Source organism: Gopherus flavomarginatus, chromosome 5 (genome assembly GCF_025201925.1).
Source record: "Gopherus flavomarginatus isolate rGopFla2 chromosome 5, rGopFla2.mat.asm, whole genome shotgun sequence".
NCBI lineage: Eukaryota > Metazoa > Chordata > Testudines > Testudinidae > Gopherus > Gopherus flavomarginatus.
The window spans coordinates 86,421,897-86,443,930 of NC_066621.1; the positions used below are offsets into that span (position 1 = coordinate 86,421,897).

At 44.7% G+C, this 22,034-nt stretch overlaps 1 protein-coding gene across 4 annotated transcripts in view; it reads right to left on the minus strand.

Annotated features, from left to right (window-relative positions):
* Positions 1–22,034, minus strand: part of AMBRA1 (autophagy and beclin 1 regulator 1) — a 197,552-nt gene that overhangs the window by 26,819 nt on the left and 148,699 nt on the right. For 3 of the 4 annotated variants that reach the window (XM_050955228.1, XM_050955227.1, XM_050955229.1), the window contains exon 15: positions 14,095–14,234. In XM_050955228.1, coding sequence (XP_050811185.1) covers positions 14,095–14,234 — 140 coding nt within the window. Of the gene's footprint in view, positions 1–5,823; positions 5,925–14,094; positions 14,235–22,034 lie in introns of those variants that run through there. The other variant, XM_050955230.1, reaches the window with a different exon arrangement.

A 22,034-nucleotide genomic window follows, 5' to 3' on the forward strand; every position in this document is an offset into this window, starting at 1 on the left:
TGCCCAAAGCCAGCCAGCCCCCACACACCCCTGCCCGCACCAGCCCTGCACACCCTGCCCACACCCAGCCCCAAACCCCCTGCCCTATCTCCAGCCAACCCCGCTGCACTCCCCTGCCTGAAGCCAGCCAATTCTGCACTCCTCTGTCTCCAGCCCTCTCAATTCCTGCTGCATCCCCCTGTGGCCCTGCCTGAAGCCAGCCCACCCCACACCCCCGTCTCCAGCCAGCCCTGCACCCCTTTCCCTGCCTGCAGCTAGACCCTACCTCCAGTCAGCCCCTGCTCTGCCTCCAGCCAGCCCCATGTCCACTGCTGCCCTGCAGTTCCCAAGGCAGTAACCCTGCACACCTGCTTCAATGAGGGGGGCAGGGAGCAGCTGGGACCCACACATGTGCACACCCGCAGGGAGTGGCAGGGACCCACACATGTGAAACAGCAGTCATTAATAAGCAATCAACAGCATATATGATGCAATGTACATAATATACAATTTTATTATTTATATAGTTATGGAAAGTAAATAATACATGGAAGAAATGAAAGGCTTTTTTTTTTACATTTTTTTTTTTTTAGTCATCCCTGCCAGGGCTCCACCGAAAATGTTCGAATTGGGCCCCGCACTTCCTAAAGCCGGCCCTGCTTAAACCACTCTAAGGACTTAGTGCGGCTTCAACTGGATCATGGACTTAAGACTAACACTGCTCAAGCTGCTTTGATCCCTTATGTTCTCTTAATAAGATGTTTATGTCCTGTCAGGTCTTAGAGTGGCTTAAACTACTTAAGATGCTTAAAATCTTTAGGGCAGTTCAAACCGCTTAAACCCTCTACGAAATTAAATATCTTAAACTGCAATAAGGGCTTAGAGCCAAGTAAACTGTTTAATCTACTTTAAACACTTACAATGGTTTAGCAGCAGTTAATGTATAATCAGTTCAAAGTAGACTTGTTTTGTAGATCTTATGGAGAATTAATCAAGACAAATGGGGAAAACGGCTTCAATTGGGAGGAAGTTGCTTCTAAAGTTCTGAACATTTAAGGCTAGAAAGCATAACAAAAGCTTTCAGATAGAGCGTTCTAGTGGGCAAGCATGAAGCTGCCAAATTTTAAACATTCACCAGTTACAGAATCAAAATCTTGGCTTGACTGAATTCTCGGAGAGATCCACAAACCAAACCAAGTTTGATATATTTCTAGTCTCAGCAGCTTTGAAATTAGTTAAGTAAAAACACTTCTTCTAACTGGAATATATGGAGAATTGGGGGAGTGGGGGAAGTAGCAGCATACATTTTTTTCCCGTTCTAATAATGAGGGGAAAAAATGCTCCACCAATTACTTTCCATAAAAGTTAATATTTGGATTGAGATCAAACATGGAACATTTCAATTCATAAGAATATCTGAAAGTTATGAACAATTGAAAGAGAGAGCAGGTAAAAGAGAAGCAGGAACTCAACCTTGGCTATTGCGGGATCTACCCAAGCTCACTACAACACTTTGACAAACCACTACCATCCCTCTGTCAAAAAAACAGCAGGTAAGGAACAGGGAAGATGGCTCCATAATGGACTGCACCAAAGTTTAGAAGATAAAAAAACTGTACTGCAAATGGCTGAGGAAGCAACCAAACAAGGACAGTCAGTTAAGGCTTGCAAGGAAAAGGTGAATGCTGCAACAAAGCAGAATGAGTTAGTGCTGTCAAATGGGGAAAATAAGGGGTTTTCTAAAATTATCATTAGTTTCATCCCTGATGAGTCAAGTGGCTGAGATCCTGAACTGTTTTTTGAAATTTGCATTCAAAAAAAAAAAAAAATCAATGGAAGTTTAAACCAATTAGGAGCAAGAAAATGTCTAAAAAGTGTTCTTGACAAAAGACAGGTAAGAGAACATTTGGAAAAAATGGAGCCCGTTTGAGAGAGGTTGTCATCCTTGGAGATTTCAACACCCACCAACAAGGCCACAGATACAAAAGCTCAAAAACTCATTTTCTCATTTGCCTCTGTAGGACTTTCACAGGTCATCTCTGGTCAAACCCATACAGCTGGTCACACCCTGGACCTGATCTTTGGTCTGTCTAGTCTGAGGACACTGCAACCCAAGCCATTGTCTGGGACAGACCATCACTTCATTAAGGCCAGGGCCAAAGTTCTTCCAGCTCTCAGGCAACAAAAGACAGACCCACAATCCCAATTCAACCATGCAGACTCATGGATTCCAACACATTCCAAACGTCTTCCAAAGGACAACAGCGCCCCAAACAAACGATGACGAACCAAGGTCCCAGTGTATCATTTTCACTAGACTCAGCCATTAATAGGCTGGCCCCCAAAGGGTCCTTCCTTCCAATTACTTCCACAGATCTCCTTGGTTTCCTAAACTCTGCACAGGATGAAGAGAGAGGGGTGGAAACGCAAGCACTGATGCCAGTAAACAAATGCTGATACAGACAGGATGAAACAATGAATTCCTCCAAGCCTACGCTGAGGCAGTACTACAGGCAAAGAGAGCATTTCCATCAGTCATCACGGAAGCTGCCAAATCTCACCTCCAGGAGCAATCCAGCATGATAAACCACTTTTCAATCATGAGTGTCTAGAACAGAGCACCAAGTGCAGGGAAAACTCTCATCCTACGTCGCTGAACAGATCACAAACCTTTGGGAAGCTCTCTCAAAAACATGGATCCTTTCTGCCTATACCCACTGACTGCCAGCATGCCTCCACTCCCAGAGTTCACTGCGTTCACTCACCATCAAGTTCACCATCAAGTTCTGAACACCCTAAAGAAGTCCTGTCCCAAATCCTGTGAATCCCACTCATGCCCTTCCAGGCTTGCAAAAGCATCATGTGCAACGGGCATCACTCCTCTGAGGCACTGGCTGTTTCAGTCAGAAGGACTCTCTCTTTCCTCCTTCAAATACATAACAGTTCAACACTGAAGAAACCCACCTTGGATATATCAGTTCTAGCCAACTACTGATCAGTGTCAAACCCTACACTCCTGAGCAAGCTCAGAGAAACTAGCTAAAGGCCAACTACACACTCATCTAACAAATTATTATTCTAAACCCAGAACAATCTGGATTCAAGCCAGAATATGGATCTGAAACTGTTTATTGGCACTGATGGATAATCTGCTCCTGGTCAGAGGGCAGACATCCATTCTCATTCACTTCTTTGACCTTGCCTTCTTTAACATAAATACATAGCAACATGTCTATTAAACAAAACAGAATCCTACCCAAACAAGAGATTCCACTGTATGTAAATCTCCCCCTGGGGACAAGATGACACAGATGTTAGTCACGTCGCTTTAATGCATATTGGAAGAACACTCAGATACTCCAGTGATGAGTATGGTATAAGAACCTACACAGAATAGAATAAGGTGGTTGTACAATGTGCACTCCAAGATGGTAAGAAAATTACCAGATCAACTTCTGTGCAACTGATGACTATTTTTGACAAGTTACATAAAACTCGGGAGGTACCTGAAGACCACAGAAAACAAAATGTAGCACTGATCTTCAAAGAGAGAAGGTCAATTTAATTTGGCAATTACTGTCTCTCCTCAGCCTAACCCCCTCCTTTCCTGCCCCTATATAAAACAGACGGAATAATAATTAATTGAATATCCAGAAGGGAACAGAAGAATGAGCAATAAGCAATATTTTGGGGGGTTAGAGAGAATTTCTTGCCAGATAAACCGTTGCTTTTCTTGACTGAATTACAAAATTAGCGAATGAAAGGAAAGGTAAATGTGATATACTTGGATTTTAATGATTTATCGGGTATCGTGTCTCACACAAATCTTACTCAACATATATATTTCTACCAGTCTACCAATGTTGGAAATAAACATTGCCACCTGAACTGAAAACTGGCTGAAGAACTGCGAAAAGGTTACGGCAAAGGACCAATGAATTGATACACCAGATGGCATACATAAAGGTTTTAATATAAGGACAGAGACAATAGCTATGAAATATTTTTAAAATTACTTTATTGATCTTTGACCTTTAACCTGGGTGAGGATTTTCTGATTCCCCCGCCCCCTTTTTTTGTTTTTTTTTGGAAAGAAGAATTAAGATTTTGATTTATGGGGTCTATTCCAAATTAATAAAAAGCTTACTTAAACTTAATTTTTTACTTAAAATAATTATATTTTTATTCAACTGTTTGAATAGCACAAAAATTACAATTTGAATTGGATTTAATAAATTAAATTGATAATATGGAATAAAATTAACAATTGACTACATTATTAAATATTGTGGACGAACACAATTAAGGCCTAAATTATGGAGTTAACATAAAACAATTAATTTTTGTACATACTTAAGCCTGGAAAGTTAGGGAGGCATGGATGTAGTTTGGTTGCTAGTCTATGCAGCCATACACACTCCTTCAAAGTGCGTCCTTACTGAACAACTTTTGCAGTTAACTTTTTTAATAATACTAAATGATTAACAACCATAACTTTCCTCTTGAGGCAGATTGTGTTACACAGCCCGGGATGACCTGAGTGATTTCAGGTAGTATTTACTTTAGAGGTACAATAAGCATGTGCTTTTTCACAAGTAAATTACAAAAAGAGAAACATTATTTAAAAAGAAGATGGTTATTCAGAGAAAAAGACTGATTCTCTGGCTTGTTGGTTTTGGGAACTTCAGAGCCAAGGAATTGCACTTCAGGAGATGAGGTGTGGTTGTTTTTGGTCTTAGTACCTTACACTGGCAGATGGGTTTTCTCAGGCACTTGGCTGACACAGCCTGCTATTGTCTTGGTCTCCTCTTTCCTTAGGCAAGGAAGAGCAGCAGCTCTTTTGGTATGGGTAGTGGCCCAGAGGATTACATCTGCCTCCCTGCTTACCTGGATTTTTATGGCCGTGATTTCAGTTGGCTTCACCCAGTGGCACCTCCCCATAGGTCTTCAAGCAAATCAGAGGATTACAGATCTTGCAGATATACAACTGAATCTGGGTTGAGAGGTTGGCCAGCTGAACCATTTTGGTAGTTTGAAAAGTACTGACTTACTGACATTTCTCTCACCAACCGCAACTGATATTCTAGAGATGTGGCATCAGCAGATGACTGCAAAGATGCGATTCTGGGCCCTCTCCTATGGGGTACCAGTTACAGCAGTGGTTCTCAACTAGGGGTCTGGGGCCCCCGGGGGGCCACGAGCAGGTTTCAAGGGGTCTGCCAAGCAGGGCCAGCATCAGACTCACATTAGAAAGCCAAAGTCCCACTGCATGGGCTGAAGCCCAAGAAATGTAGCTTTGCGGGGGCTCTGTGGCATAGTGCCTCAGGCAACTGCCCTGCTTGCTACCCCCTAATGCCAGCCCTGGCTTTTATATGCAGAAAAACAGTTGTTGCGACAAAGGTGGGCTGTGGAGTTTTTATAGCATATTGGCGGGGTGGGTGGGGGGAGGGCTCAGAAAGAGAAAGGTTGAGAACCCCTGAGTTACAGGATACAAATGGTTTGTGGGCCTTTTGAGTTTTAGGCATGGGATACACATTTAGCAGAATTTTTTTTTAATCTATTAGCTGGAGGACTTTTTACATTACTTATACTTCCAATCATATTTCATCCTTTTAGCACTTTCAAAAATATAAAGGGGATTTTTACTGGTAAAGACTGAAGAACTAAGAGGTCTGTATAATCTAATGGGGTGAAGGCTATTCCTAAGCAAAGGGCTGTCTTAAGCTTTACTAATATTAACTTTACGCGACCTGAGGAAAAGCTAAAAGTTTGTCAAACAAGAGGTTGAACTTTATAAAACTATGGCCGCTCAGGTAAGCTGATTTACCTTATATAGACTAGACTGCTCAGATGTCCATATACTTCCTCAATGAAATCCAGACACATGATCCGAACTCTTTAGCAGCAAACTACTAGTGTCACATTAGTTAGTACATTAGCATGTCCTGCGGGACAGAAGGAAGGAACCCATTCATATGTGACACACGGAGATAAGTGTTAAATAAACTGATCCTCAAAACCAGCATGTGGCAGTGATACAGATGAGCTAAGCAGTGTTGTGAAGCCAGAGCTTTGTCCTTCTAAATTACATCTTTCAACTGACACCAGATCCAATCTCAGCTCTCGGGAAGCATGATGTCAGAAGGGAGACACTGGTTCAAACCCAATCCCCATTTTGCCACTGAAGGTATATCTACACTGGAATTAAAAACCAGTGGCTTGCCCTCATCAGCTGAGTTGGGCTCATGGGGCTCCAGCTAAGGGGCTGTTTAACTGTGGTGCAGACATTTGGGCTTGGGCTGGAGTCAGGGCTCTGGGACTCTGCTAGGAGGGAGAGTCCCAGAACTCAGGCTCCAGCCTGACCCCAAACATCTATGCTGCAATTAAACAGTCCCTGAGCCTGCCAGCCCGAGTCAGCTGACATGAGCCTGCCGTGAGTTATTAATTGCAGTGTAGACATACCTTGAGATGCTGCTGTATCCACAATGACTAGGTCTCAGAGCACCGCATGGAGCTCTCAGGAAACACAGCCTTCCATTGTCAATTTAAAAACAATTTAGTCGAATTTCCACTCGCAAAATGTCTGGGACCACAGGAACTCCTAACCTAAAGGAGATAGCCCCTGAGGGTTTGTCTTCACTGCAGAGTTAACTTGAGCAGTGCCCCTAGCCCCCCTCCCATCCACACACAAAATCCTCTCACCTGAGTTTGGTGGTGCCTTCAATTTGGGCTAGCTGACACGGCTGGGGATATAAGTATTCACTCAGGCTGGTAACCTACCCACATTACAGGATGGACACAGGCTAGATCACTATAGTGTGGCTAGTTCTCCAATACTTTCCCACAATTCCCCTACGTGTCCAGAAGGACAGACAAATTCTCCCACAACTCACTGGGAAAGAATCAGAGCATCTCATCTTACTGCAGCATAAAGAACCTTAAGATATTTCCACAGGAGTCCTCGCAACACACATGGGGAATATAGCATCACTGATGACACAGTAACTTGGGCACGACTTTGCAGTGTGGCTGCTCAGAGATGTGTGCTCAGAACCAGGTGCCAATCATAGAACTGGAAGGGACTTCAAGAGGTCATCTAGTCCAGTCCCCTGCACTCATGGCAAGACTAATGATCTAGACAATCCCTGACAGGTGTTTGTCTAACCTGCTCTTAAAAATCTCCCATGATGGACATTCCACAACCTCCCTAGGTAATTTATTCCAGTGCTTAACCACCTTGACAGTTAGGAAGTTTTTTCTAATGTCCAACCTAAACCTCCCTTGCTGCAATTTAACCCCATTGCTTCTTGTCCTATCCTCAGAGGTTAAGAAAAACAGTTTTTCTTCTTCCTCCTTGTAACAACCTTTTACATATTTGAAAATGGTTATCATGTCAATGCCATGTTAACTCAATCACTTGAGTTACGTCTGCAATGAAGATGTATCCTGAGTGCCTGGGACGAGATACCATCTAACATACTTCAATTACACAGGAAGGAGAATGCAGAGGCTCCTCTTTTCCTCTTCATTCACCCTGCAACCACTGAGGTTACTCTTAAAAGGCAAACTGTGCATCAGGGCTTATGCTGCTGGGAGGCATCTCTGCTAATAACGGAACAGGCTGATAAATGGGATCAGCCAGCACAGAGACATGACGGATGTAGACAGCGGGATAGATTGCCATCTCTCTACCAGCACTAATAACCGGATGATGGCATGCTGCCTCCATCGCTAGATTAGATGATATGCAATTCTCAAGAAGAAACTGGACTGGCACAGGCAAATAGTTTCAGTGATAAAGCATGGAAGCCTTGTATAGTGAAGTCAATTTTCACAGAACAGTTTCACTACAAAGAGAATTGCAATAAGTGCACAGTACAGCACTGCATTAATTTGGGACACTCTACCTACTTCCCTATAAGAGGATTGCACTGGAAAGTCTGTCTCAGAACCAAGACATATCCTTCAGGTGGTATTTTAATTTGTTACCAGAGGCTCCCTATCTGCAGAAGGAATGATTCCTCATCTCTGCCTGCACTGCACAGCTGGCCCTGGAAAAGGCCTTTGCAGCTCTTAGTTTTGGAATTACTCGTAGCCATGTTCAAAACATGTTGAGGTTTTGGAATCAGTGTTTCCAAAAGATCTGGGCAGTAAGTCCCACGTGAACCTGTTCCTGGAGAGGGTAGATTGAGAATGGAAGAACACAGAGACGAGTGCTTAGCTCACCCTGCTGCACAGCCTTCTCCAGGAGAAGACAAAGCGGGCACTGGGCAGTACAGCTGTCTGTGCCTGCCAGCTAGTGTTCACACACACAGGCTCTGGACGGCTGTGAATGTTTCATAAGATGGGAGTGCAGGTCATTTCTGATGAATGGAAAAGATCTTGATTGGACATGATGGGGTAGAAAGATTATGAGGAGCTGATATGGCGAGTGTCAACAGGGGTTGGGACAACTACAGAAATGACAGTGCTCCCCCTAGGGAAAGTTCCTCCTGCTGCACAGTAACACTGCTGATGGGTCTGGTCTCTACATTGCAATTAGACAGCCTCACTTGTTTAAACAGTGATTCCTGTTCTTATCTACACTGGAGGGCAGTCACCAGGAGTTTAGGTAGAATTTAGCAGCATTAGATCAAGCAGGTAATTAAAGAAATCATCTGCAAACACTTGGAAGGTGGTAAGGTGATAGGGAATAGCCAGCATGGATTTGTAAAGAACAAATCATGTCAAAGTAATCTGATAGCGTTCTTTGATAGGATAACGAGCCTTGTGGATGAGGGAGAAGCAGTGGATGTGATATACCTAGACTTTAGTAAGGCATTTGATACGGTCTCGCATGATATTCTTATAGATAAACTAGGAAAGTACAATTTAGATGGGGCTACTATAAGGTGGGTGCATAACTGGCTGGGTAACCGTACTCAGAGAGTAGTTGTTAATGGCTCTCAATCCTGCTGGAAAGGTATAACAAGTGGGGTTCCGCAGGGGTCTGTTTTGGGACCGGTTCTGTTCAATATCTTCATCAACGATTTAGATGTTGGCATAGAAAGTATGCTTATTAAGTTTGCGGACGATACCAAACTGGGAGGGATTGCAACTTCTTTGGAGGACAGGGTCAAAATTCAAAATGATTTGGACAAAGTGGAGAAATGGTCTGAGGTAAACAGGATGAAGTTCAATAAAGATAAATGCAAAGTGCTCCACTTCGGAAGGAACAATCAGTTTCACACATACAGAATAGGAAGAGACTGTCTAGGAAGGAGTATGGCAGAAAGAGATCTAGGGGTCGTAGTAGACCACAAGCTTAATATGAGTCAACAGTGTGATACTGTTGCAAAAAAAGCAAACGTGATTCTGGGATGCATTAACAGGTGTGTTGTAAACAAGACACGAGAAGTCTTTCTTCCGCTTTACTCTGTGCTGGTCAGGCCTCAACTGGAGTATTGTGTCCAGTTCTGGGCACCGCATTTCAAGAAAGATGTGGAGAAATTGGAGAGGGTCCAGAGAAGAGCAACAAGAATGATTAAAGGTCTTGAGAACATGACCTATGAAGGAAGGCTGAAGGAATTGGGTTTGTTTAGTTTGGAAAAGAGAAGACTGAGAGGGGACATGATAGCAGTTTTCAGGTATCTAAAAGGGTGTCATCAGGAGGAGGGAGAAAACTTGTTCACCTTAGCCTCCAATGATAGAACAAGAAGCAATGGGCTTAAACTGCAGCAAGGGAGATTTAGGTTGGACATTAGGAAAAAGTTCCTAACTGTCAGGGTAGTTAAACACTGGAATAGATTGCCTAGGGAAGTTGTGGAATCTCCATCTCTGGAGATAATTATGAGTAGGTTAGATAAATGTCTATTAGGGATGGTCTAGACAGTATTTGGTCCTGCCATGAGGGCAGGGGACTGGACTCGATGACCTCTCGAGGTCCCTTCCAGTCCTAGAGTCTATGAGTCTATAACCCTGCACCCGTACACACGACAAAGCCATTTTTGTCAACTTAAAGGGCTCTTAAAATCGATTTCTGTACTCCTCCCCGACGAGGGGATTAACGCTGAAATCGACATAGCTGGGTCAAATTTGGGGTAGTGTGGACGCAATTCGATGCTATTGGCCTCCAGGAGCTATCCCAGAGTGCTCCATTGGGACCGCTCTGAACAGTGCTTTGAACTCAGATGCACTTGCAGGTACACATGAAAAGCCCTGGGAACTTTTGAATTTCATTTCCTGTTTGGCCAGCATTGCGAATTCAGCAGCACAGGTGACCATGCAGTCCCCTCAGAATGTTTCTACGCTCCCTCTATCATCTCCATCCCTGAGCTTATCGCAGATTAGAAAGTGAAAAAAAAAACGCAGTCGCGACAACATGTTTTCCAAGCTAATGCAGTCCTCTCACGCTGATAGGGCACAGCGTAATGCATGGAGGCATTCAGTGGCAGAGGCCAGGAAAGAATTGGTGTGTTTGCTTAACGGAAAAGTATCATGCCTCGCTAGTAATCCTGCCCGCGCCAGGTCAGTGTCACATGCACTTTGCGCTGTGTCGGCCTTGGGCAGGGGCATGACCGCTTTGTGAGCAGGAAGGCCATAGATATAAACATTGCATCAGCAGGGCCAGCTCCAGCGTTTTTGCCGCCCCAAGCGGCGGCGGAGGGAAAAAAAAAATTCACGATCAGCGGCACTTCGGCAGCAGGTCCTTCCCTCCGAGAGGGACCGGTCGCCAAATTGCTGCCGAAGACCCGGAGTGCCGCCCCCTTCCATGGGCCGCCCCAAGCACCTGTTTGCTGCGCTGGTGCCTGGAGCCGGCCCTGTGCATTAGGTAGCTTCTGTAGCTAGAGAAAACATTCCTTTGCATTCTGCAAAGTCTTTGGCAAAAAAAGAGAAGCCCCGTAGTGTAGTGGTTATCATATTCACCTAACACGTGAAAGCCCTGTATGTAGTGGTTATCATGTTCACCTAACATGAGAAACATCCCTGGTTCGAAACCGAGCGGAAACAGGTCACTGTTCCTTTTTCTGACTCCCCTCCTGCATTTCTAGTCTCAGAACAGACTGTGCTGTGAAATTTTACTTTGAATTATATCAGTTATGAGTTAAATAACATAGAAGCTCTCTTTAAGTTATAGTCCCAGGTTCCTTACCCTTTCAGCTGCTCTGATACATTAACATTTCTGTTGGGGTGGGGTGGGGGGATATTCATGAAGCCTTTTATACGGACTAATGCTATTTAGGACTCTGAAATAATCTTAACGTGGCCCAGAGTGCAATCCTTCATTCTGGATTTGTCATTTCACAAGTTGAACTGCTCCTTACTACTGTCTAGGCTTCATGAACCATGGGAGCAAGGGGCAGGCTGGGGTAGGTGCGACCGCATGGTGCTGCTGGCTGGGACAGCAGCCTGAGGCAGAAGCCTCCAGCTTATATGATATTCCAGGCAGGATTGAATCTCCATGAGACTAAATTTAAAGAAGAGAATGACCTGGAGTCACTCCCATTTGGTGCTCAAAGATGAGGATAGCCATGTCTGTCCAGGCACCCTGATCAACCTCACCGAGGTCTGCCAGCTGAGCGGGACCCTGGCTGGCAGGAGCCGGTCTGGGGCTCCATCTGCCGGCCCCACTCAGCCTGCTGCCTGCTTGGGGTTCCGATCATCCAGACAGGCAGCAGGCTGAGCGAGTCTGGTGGACAGGACTCTGGAAAAAAGGTGCAAAATGATTGTGTGCTGTTGCTTTCACAGAAGGGGGAGGGCTGACAACATGTACCCAAAACCACCTGCGACAAAGTTTTTGCCCCATCAGGCATTGGGAGCTTAATCCAGAATTCCAATGGGCGGCGGAGACTGCAGGAACTGTGGGATAGCTACCCACAGTGCGCTGCTCTGTAAGTCGAGGCTAGCCGCGGTACTGAGGGCGCACTCCGCCGACTTAATGTGCTTAGTGTGGACATATGCAATAGATTGTATAAAATCAAATTCTAAAAAATTGACTTCTATAAAATTGACCTAATTTCGTAGTGTAGACATACCCTTAGATAGTAGGTCTCTGCCCCAAATGAACTATCGGTCTCCCTTCATCTGTTAGTACAGAGAGGACCAATTGTGCTGTGATAAATGAACAGGGGAGGGATAGCTCCCTTTTATGGACACTCAGCCAGTCAGTCAGCAATAAAATCCCTCTTAGTAGCTGTTCTCTCCTTGCTTTACCTGTAAAGGGTTAAGAGTCACTATGATGCATAGGTAAAAGGAAATGAGTGGGCACCTGACCAGAAGAGCCAATGGGAAGGTTAGAACTTTTTGAAATTAAAACAAGACTCCCCTTTTGTCTGTCTGTCTGTTGTTTTCCGGAGAGAGGGAACAGAGCAGCAGTGCTGTCAGAAGCTTTGGGCCAGCTATGAAAAATCATCAGATCATACCTAGAAACTACTCATTTGAAACCCCACATATGTAAGTAGATTAGGGAATGTCTTAAGACGATGTGATTAGATTTCTCTCTTTTTTATTTCTTTATGGTTTGTGGACTCCTCTGTGCTAACCCCAGGTGCTTTAGTTTTGTTTGTAACCTTTAAACTGGACCTCAGGAAACTATTCTTGATGCTTAATCCTTGCATTTGCTCTTTTTAAATCTAGCAATAGCCTGAGTTTCCAGATGTATTTTCTTTCTTTTTGTTTTAATAAAATTTACCTTTTTTAAGAACAGGATTGGATTTTTCTGTCCTAAGAGGTTTGTGCACATGTTGTTTAATTAGCTGGTGGCAACAGCTGATTTCCTTTGTTTTCTTTCTCAGCTTTTCCCCGGATGTATGGAGTGAAAAATACAGTAAACAGTATATATATTAGAGCACATGAAAAGATGGGAGATGCCTTACCAAGTGATTTTATTCTGGAATAATGACTCCACTTTGTGAGCACAGTACATATTCCAGAATTAAAATCACACTCATTCCATAGTGGAGCCCCTATATGGGGAAGTATTCTGGGGTAGTTTACTCCACAATAGCTAAACCAGTGAATCTCCCCGTGTAGACAAGGCCTTAATGAAAGCTGAGATTCTGGAGAATCAGCAAGTAGTTTGAAAGAGGTGCTGGTATGCTGTACCACTGCATACTGGCTCAATTCAAGCTCTGGTTGCAGTTTCCCCCATGCTCTCTGCTGAATGAGTAATTATCAAAATAGTCTATATTTGCCCTAATTCAATGAGTTTTATGCTGACCATATAACACTTTACAAGTACCACATGCTCAATTGCACGCAGAGCAGAAGGAAATTGCTTCCATGCTCTAGTATTCCAATTAACTCATCTGCTGCAGGATTTCAGCTGCACCTTCTACAGAAAGAAAGAGCAACTTCACTCCCCAGGAATCTTAGCAAGTGAAACATAACCCCAAACAAGGGCACAGTTCAGGGACCAAAGGCAGCTCAGCAACAATCACTAATGCAGAAATACATAAGAAGTGTCCTGCATTTCAAAAGAACACATGGACTAGCTAGTGGAGGAAGGGATCTCAGCCATAACATTTGGTCCCTAAGTCCCCTGAATGAACCTCTCATACAACAAGAGAAGTGTGTCAGCACTCCACGACCAGGAACTCCCTTGCCTGTCATTATCTTTTCCTATGTTGTATAATTTCTAAATTAGATTGTGTCTACTTGCAAATCTATAAAGTGACATGCACACTTATGGTGCTGTATAAATAATAAATAGAACTGCCAGACTAGATCAGACCGGTGGCCTTTCATGCCAGAGCCACAACAATTCACTGAATTGTTCTCACAGCCCATACAAAATGTTCTGGTTAATATAATCTCACATTGAATATTCCAGGGAGATTCCAAGATGTCTGGGCATATATGAGCACTAGAGCATCTGGAAGGATTGTGAAGACTATAGCAGGCAGAAATAAGATATGTGAGATATTCCATCCCCACTGTGCCTCACAGGTTTCATCATCAGGGCAGAAACACTTACTTTCATTTTCAAAGTCTGAAGTAAACTCTACAACTGCTCAAAAGAGTCAGACTCCTTGCCCCCTAACACAGCCCTATGTTAGGAGAAGTCACCCTGGCCTGATTCCCCATAAAAAGCAGAATGGTTAACGTCTCTCTCAGGTTCTAAGCCATGCCACTTACTCTGGTCGGCAAATCACCAGGTCCCCCTTGTTAGTGCCATATGCCAATCCCAGGCCTGGCTCAGGAAGCCAGCGAGCAGAGTTTATGCTGACGTGTCTTCTCTGGTCAGCAGGCATCGGGTACAGGACGTTGAAAACTCTCTGAAAAAAGCCACAGAAAAAGATTATTTGAAAGAGCAATAAAAATCAAGGTTGCCAAGGAGGCTCAAAACACTTGAATCCCCTATGGCAGCACAGCTGGGCAGGGAGGTTAGTCACTTATTTACAGGCTGTTCCAAGAAACAACTAACCTGTCAGCGAGAGTAAGGATCTGATAGAAACATACACATACATCCACAAATATTTAACAGAGCACTCAGCAGATAGCTGTGGAGCAGGACAGCTGCTCCATCATCAGATCTTCACTTGGACAGTGGGCTACACAGCTGCAGAGTCCCTTCACTGGCACTAATTAATAAGAAAGCTGGGAGCTGATGGCATATTCACATCAAGCTGGACAGCAGCACAACTGGGAATTTTCTGGCCCTTTATCAACCCCATTTCCCATCCTCATGCTCTTACCATCACACAACTAGGAGAACTGTGTCAGCCAGGAAATGTACAGGCTTCCACCAGCAATGGCCCCAACAGCTACATGCATGGCTTAGCTATTAAACAAACCTGAGCCCTGTCTACAAATGACATGAGATCTAATCCCTGTTAATTGTTTCCTGAATTGCCTTTAGCAACTGCTTAACTTCCTCCTCCCAGGCTGTGGAGCGTTGAAGGAAATGCTGAGTCCAGAGTTTACCGAGGAGACACACAACCACAGAAGTGACATACACCCTCTGAATTCAGTTTGCCTCCCACCTCAGTCCCCTTCACCAAATTAATTTTGTTCCCTTAGCAATGCCCTAAGCTACGGCTTGCTCCATACCAAGCACCAGCAGCCTCTGCCTCTCACTCTCACTTGAGCCCAATACTGCAGGGCTCAGACTTGTGCTGATCTCCCTCAACTTTATGTCATAACAGCTCCGCAGAAGACTGCAAACTCTCCAACTGTGCACTCAGTTTCCTGTGGGCCAGGATTTTACATGCCAACCACACTTCACATAGGAAATTTGGTAAACCTAGGAGAGGCTGAGACTATAAAACAACAGTGGGAGAAATGGAAAAGAGCAGCAATGTGCTGGTTTGGCCACTAGGGTAAGTGGGGGAAGCTGCTTCAGAACACTGGACCATCCAGGGCAGATTCCAGTAGGGGACTCTGAGCATCAGGGCTTCAGAGGGAGGACCAAGAGGTACTTTTATTACAGAGGCTAAGGAGGGTTATGCAGGAAGCAAGTTAAAATGCTGACCTGGAGCAATCGTAAGTGACATGCCAATTGTCTAGACTTTCCTCTCAAGAGGTCTGGGGTCTAATCTGCTCTGAGTCACAAGTGAAATGTGTGTTTCCATTAGAATCACTAGTCACTTTTAGCTCATCAAAACCTCTACATAAGTTTGGCCAAACTGGCCAATCTTTGTTCAGAAGAGGCCCAATAGCTGCTTGGTGGTGGGCCACAGGAGATGGAGAATACTGCCTGCAACAGTATGGGGGTGCTGCAGGTTAGTACTGTGGTGCACTGTCACGGCTGTGGGGACCTACGCCTGGAATAGCAGCAGCTCAGGATCCAGGGGCAGCATGATCTGTTGATTAAGTTACTGGACTGGGACTCAGGAGATGTGGGTTCTACTCCAGTGCTACTGCTGACCTGCTGTGAGATGCTGGCTAAGTCACACTACTTCTCTGTGGCTCCATTTCCTCTCCCACCCATTTCTATTTAGACTGCAAGTTCTTCGAGGCAGGGACTATTTTAGTACATGTTTATAGAATGCCTAGGTGCCGGGGGCCCTATCCTGGCAACTGTCAGACAAATAAATAGATCAGCAGAGTTATGTGACACATTATTTCTAGGTACAGGCAACTTTCAGTCTCTCCTCAGAAAGGGCCACATTTAGAATAGCAAATGAGTCCTTTAGGATTTCTCTGAAAGATAGAAGCCAGTCACTATCTTTGCCCTTGGTGTCGCTTGGTAGTCAGTGGTGTTCACAGAAGCTCACTGTCAGAGTGGAAAGAATAGGTCCCTGGTGTTTTGTTAAGTACTTTCCACAACCCCCCATTCTTCTAGTACGGCCACCCCGTTTTCTGCTCCTGCTTGACTAGCTAGCAAAAATCACACGCACACTAGTAGCACCCGTTGCCATGGAGACTGTGGTGCACTCTCCGAAATCGAGAGTGTGGATTTTGATGGATCAGAGAGGAGAAAGTGGCTTATAACAACAAAGAGCATTACATTTGGAAAACGAGAAACATTTGAATAGTCACAGAAAAGCCTCAAGGGGATTCTGTTGCACACCTATTTTTCCACAAGTCACAGAGTAAACAGCCTCCCTCTCTTCCTAGAGAGCTGCCATCTCCTGAGGAATCACAGTTGGTGAAATTGGTTTTCTGAACTAGCCTCTGACCGTCATCAAAGGAATGGAACCCATTTGTTCAGCTGTGGCCCTGCACACTCAGTGATTAGGCGCTTGGAGGCCCGTGGCTAGTTAACTACAGTTTGAAGTCCAGGTGTCTCTCAGTAAGGGGCACCCAGTGGAACATGATGGCAAATGCCCAGCTCTGCCATGCTGTGAAACTGATAGCTAAAGGTGGAATCTCAAAGGTAAGAACAGTTGGAAATTCTCCCTAGGGACACCTGCTTCATTCAACCCACTTCTCCATTCACTTCTAAATAGCCAGTAGTTCCAAAGAGTTTCCCACCCCCCTGCTGCTTCCCACATCCTTCGCTAATGGGACAATGCCATGCAGTTTTAAGAGGTGATGACATCTATGCGTGTAGTAATTAACAGATACAAGGAGAGAGAGAACAGCTGTACTGGCATAATCACCACTCGCAGCAGTAACCAGGCCCCAGCTAATCAGTCTGATGCAGTCATACAGATGAGCTGCTGCAACCGTATCCATTAATAAGACCTTCCACCCACACACAAAGACAATACCAGAGCCCTTTCACATGCGCAGGTGGCCTGGCCCAGAGGACACTCAAAAAGCTACCAGGCACACCCTTCTCCCCTAAACAAGGACCAGATCCTGTTTCTTTCTGTCTCACTGCAACACTAATCATCTTCTGAAACGTTAATGAAATACTTCAACCAGACAAGCATGCCAGCTAGAAAATTCACTAAGGAGGGCCCGACATCAACCTCTGGAAAAGGTGCTTTTCCAGCTCTATACTTGTAGGTACAGCATTCATAAGATCAGAGAAGCCACTTAATGTTTACTCTTCTTCACTTCAGCCAAAGGGTTATGGGACCAGCTGTACTTTCTCCACGTATTCCAGACTTGGAAGGGTGAGAACTTCATTTAACTCAGGCACCAGTCTCATCTATGCAATTGCAATGACATTTCCAGCAGAAATGGCACATTTTCAAGTTCTACCACCTACTGGCCAGCAGAGTGTCATTTATTACCACATTCAAGCCCACTCTAGTGTAATTGGGTTACTGACTCAACATTCCATGACCAGGGATATTCCTAAGCCCGGACACCTCATTATCTCAGTAAGTTACCCACTGTCCACTCCATGTTTCTCCTGCTATTAAACCAGCGTCTGAGTATGAGATCCTGAAGAATTTTGATTCCAGTGCTGGGAAATTTCAGAGAATGGGAGTCTGGGAAGCTGTGAGCAAATCCTTAAGAGCATGTCTTTGAGGCCTTGAACCCAACAGGTGATGCAAAAGTAACATATAATTTCCCTCTTCAGCTGGAACATGACCACCCAGGAAAAGGGGCATGCTACAGTTAGTAAGAAAATGCCTTTTCATCAAATAAGAGATGTGCTTCCAGAAAACCTTTTACTGTGGGCAGGTCACTGAATCTCAGGGATGTGTGAACGACTCTGAACCCAAAGGACCAGAGGAAGAGGGGGTATCACCAAATCCAGGACTATCAAAAGCGAAAGTGATTTCCTCAAACACATCCCAGCAGTGTCTAGCTAAGTTCTTATAGCATCATACATGAATGGTATCAAAGGAAAGCAATTTCTGATAAAGAGAGGATAATACACACGGCCCTTTCCATTTTACATCCCTGCATTTGAAGGGTGGGAAGAGACCTAGCTGAGTCATTTGTTACTGTGCTTTCACATCTTCAGATGTCTCACAAAGACGATCTTTCAAGCAGCCACTTACAACTTGGGTGCAGGCTGGGGGAGGGTATCTATTTTGTTCTCCTTGAACACAGAAGCTGTGTGCATATAAAGATCATTCACAAAAACACAGGCATACTCCCATCACCCCACAGCCACCTTCAGGACCTAGGGATTTGAGGAGGGAGGGGTATAAAGCTGGGGGGGGAAAACAGGTGAACAGAGATCCAATACCCAGAAATGTTCTGCATATGTTACACTGGAGAACATGAAGGCTGCCAAACTCTGCTGCTGCTCGCCCTCCATCTCAGCAGTGCTGGAGCATCAGCATTGTGGCACCTGTCATATCCAATGTTTGGGTATTAAGCAAAATATTTATTTATGGCAGGAAGCCAGGAAAGGCTTCATGGTGATCAGCAGCCTCAAGGAATCTTTCCTGATGATTCCTTCCAAGCTATCAAGCTGCTGTACATAGGTGGGCTTGAGAGCGCTTAGGGCACAGCGTGCACACAGAATTATGGTGCTAATTTGGTTTCACTCCAGGGGATGGGGACTTTTTATTTTTCTTCAAATAGCTACTTCTGCAAAGTAGCACTTATCCACCTAGTGCTGCTCCTCCACCTGCCCCATCCTAAGGTAACGGCTGCTACCTAACAATGTCGTTTAAACTCCACCTTCCCTCAGCATTTAAGAGGGCTGCCGATGAGAAGAGTTGGAAAGGAAACTCCCATGCCTCAGATATTGCTCATACCAAGAAGGCAGCAGGCTGTCCTCAAGCTTATGCTACAATTGCCAGCAGACACTGCTGCTGCAGCGGCCACTGCCCCAGTCCCAGCAGCATCAGATCTCAGGCACCACACCAATGACAAAAGCATCTGAGGGTATGACTACATTTGGAATTTCAAAGCGCTTCCCCAGCAGTGCTGCGGGAGCGCTGCCATGGCAGCGCTTTGAAGTGGGAGTGTAGTCGGAGCGGCAGTGCTGGGAGAGAGGTCTCCCAGCGCTGCATGTAAACCACATCCCTTACGGGTGTAGCGTGCAGCGCTGGGAGCCATGCTCCCAGTGCTGCCGCCCTGATTACACTGACGCTTTACAGCGCTGTATCTTGCAGCGCTCAGGGGGGTGTTTTTTCACACCCCTGAGAGCGAAAGTTGCAGCGCTGTAAAGTGTGAGTGTAGCCATGGCCTCACTAACAGCTTCCCAGCTCTGAAGGAAGGGCTAGAAAGCAGAGAGAGAATACTGTATCCTTGGTGGGGTGAGGGAAACATTCCCTTTCCTACAGTAGGCACCGAGGGAAGAAAAGCATGTTTTAAAGCTGGAGAAGAGCAGAAAGCAGCTATAGGCTATGCTGAAGACACAGGAAGCCAGTGAAACTCAACAGGAACTCTTGCTTTTCTTCATTTTTAAATTTAATAGAGAGGCATTTCTGCTCTCAATGAGGCGCTTCTCCTTTGTGAGATGCTGATAAATCTCAGTCCGTTACCTTTACTTAGCCCCAGAAGCAAATGGGGCTGCTAGATCAGTCTTGATAAGAGGGACTGCATGAATAAATATGCACAGCCGCTAACTTGTTTACATGGGGAAAAATCTTGTCATCTGTAATGCTCCAACTTTGTGGGTTGGGGGGAGAGAAGCGGCTGGAGTGGTACAGGAGGATTTCACAGGCACTAGACTACAGTTACACACTATTAGTAGTAGTTTTAAATAGAATACAGGCTCCTATCAGAGGCTGAATACTTGTAGAAAGCAAGCATGAAAAACAGAGGTGCACAAAGTGCACTGGAGAGAGAGCTGGGTGAGGAGCAGGTTCAGACATCAGAAAAGGGCTGGAGTATAGGAAGCCATGGAAATGGATCAGAGCCTAAGAATGGTAAGTGCCTTGAGAGTATCAACCTGTGTTTAAAGAAAGCACATCTCTAAGGGAGTCTACTGAACAAACAGCATTAGAATGAGGGAAGTCAATGGGGACCTGATGCTGAGCGACAGCTGATCTTTAAGTTCGAGACTGAAACCACTCCACCCTACGGTGGCAGAAAGCCATTAAACTTCACCTGTAGGTCCCTGAAGAGGAACTGTGCTCTTCTTCAAGCTTATGGGTTAACAAACTGTGCAAGTGTGAAGACCCTTGGGCTCACTTTGGAGGTCCGCCAATCATCGCACTCTCCTTTCTCCCTGGGCTTTTCCATGCCTCTTCATTTCAGTGATTGACACTATGCATGCAGGCCTTGAGTATCTCCTTGTGTGGCCACAGCTTATACTGGCAAAACTGCACTTTTGGCAGTACAGGTTCCCCAAAGTGACATAACCTGTACTGACAAAAGCACAGTTTTGCTGGCATAACTGTGCCTATACTAGAGCCTTTTGCTGGAACAGCTATGTTGGTCAGAGATCTTAGCTTAGTCGGGGATGTGATGAAGTACGTCCACAAAAGTTTGTAGCATAGACCTGGCCTTAGGAGCAGAATGAAATATAGACAGACATGGCCCTATCCAATTGGAGCTCATTCCAAGGCCAAATTCACATACATCCTGCCCTGGCTAACAGATCAGAGCCTTTTTCGTTATTTATACAACATCCACATGTTTGCAGAGTGCTTTTCAGAAACAAATAGGGAGCGTATCAATATCTGGCAATGCGGGTGGGGATAACTTGGGGCAAGATAAAGGAAAAGTAATGTGATCTGGGCTCAGTATTTTGCAATTCCTCAGCTGTAGAATTTCCTCCTTGCTCCTCTGGAATTTCAGCTTGCATTAAAAAAAAACAACAAATCTTAGCTCTTTCATTGCAAACACTACAGTGAAAGTATGAACTGTGTATAAATGATGCAATATTTTCTTGCTCCGTTCATCTCAGAAGGGTGTTAACTTGAAAATCTAAAACCATTTCAATGTCAAGATTAACTATTACTTTAGCAGAATAACTCCCCACATGTGCTTATCCTACATCCCAAACTGCTACCCATTCTTCTTCAGATGCTGCAAGCCCCACACGCCCCTCACTAGTTGCCAGGATCTACAGCTTCAGCACTATCTTCTACCGATGCAGTTAGGCAGTTAATACAAAAATCTGTGGCATAATGACAGCTGAAAATTTATGTACATTGTAAAGCCAACAACCTATCAGAGGAACTATTATCTTCCTGTGCCGATTGTCATTCATTTCCACATTTATTCAGACCACAACCTCCTATTTTTAAAAGTGGCAATGAAGTTGTTGGTTAATTTCAATAATGCTGCAGGGCTGTGCCAGAACCTTCCAACAGGCTTGTAGCAGAGTTTAGGTTCAGCTTGCCATGGAGCACAAAGCGCATGTGAACACGATGACTGGGTTTAGGTTGAGTTATTGATGGTTCAATAACGCATATATTTTATATATAAACACTGTGATCAATGCGTCTTTTGCAAGCAAGGATTTTTGGCCAATCTTTCCAGGGTTTCCAGTTTGGTAAGAATTTCCCTAAATTAAAGGCACAAATCAGAGGCTAGTTATGTCCCTGAATCTTTCACAACACATCCTGCCCCTTCTTTCACTGGTTCACCCCTGAACCAATAGGTTAGTCTGTGCCCTTCCCGGCAATTCACTGTTAGCGCAATAAACGTTTCTTCCCATTAGTCATAATGGGATAAATCAATCAGTTCTTGCTCATCTTTTTGGCTCTCTTGGAATTGATGCGTCTCACCCTAAATTTTGCCATGTGCAACAAGATAGTTTTTTTGAACTGTGTTCATTTTCCCCAGATGTGACAGGATCACGTTTTCTAAGTTTATTTTTC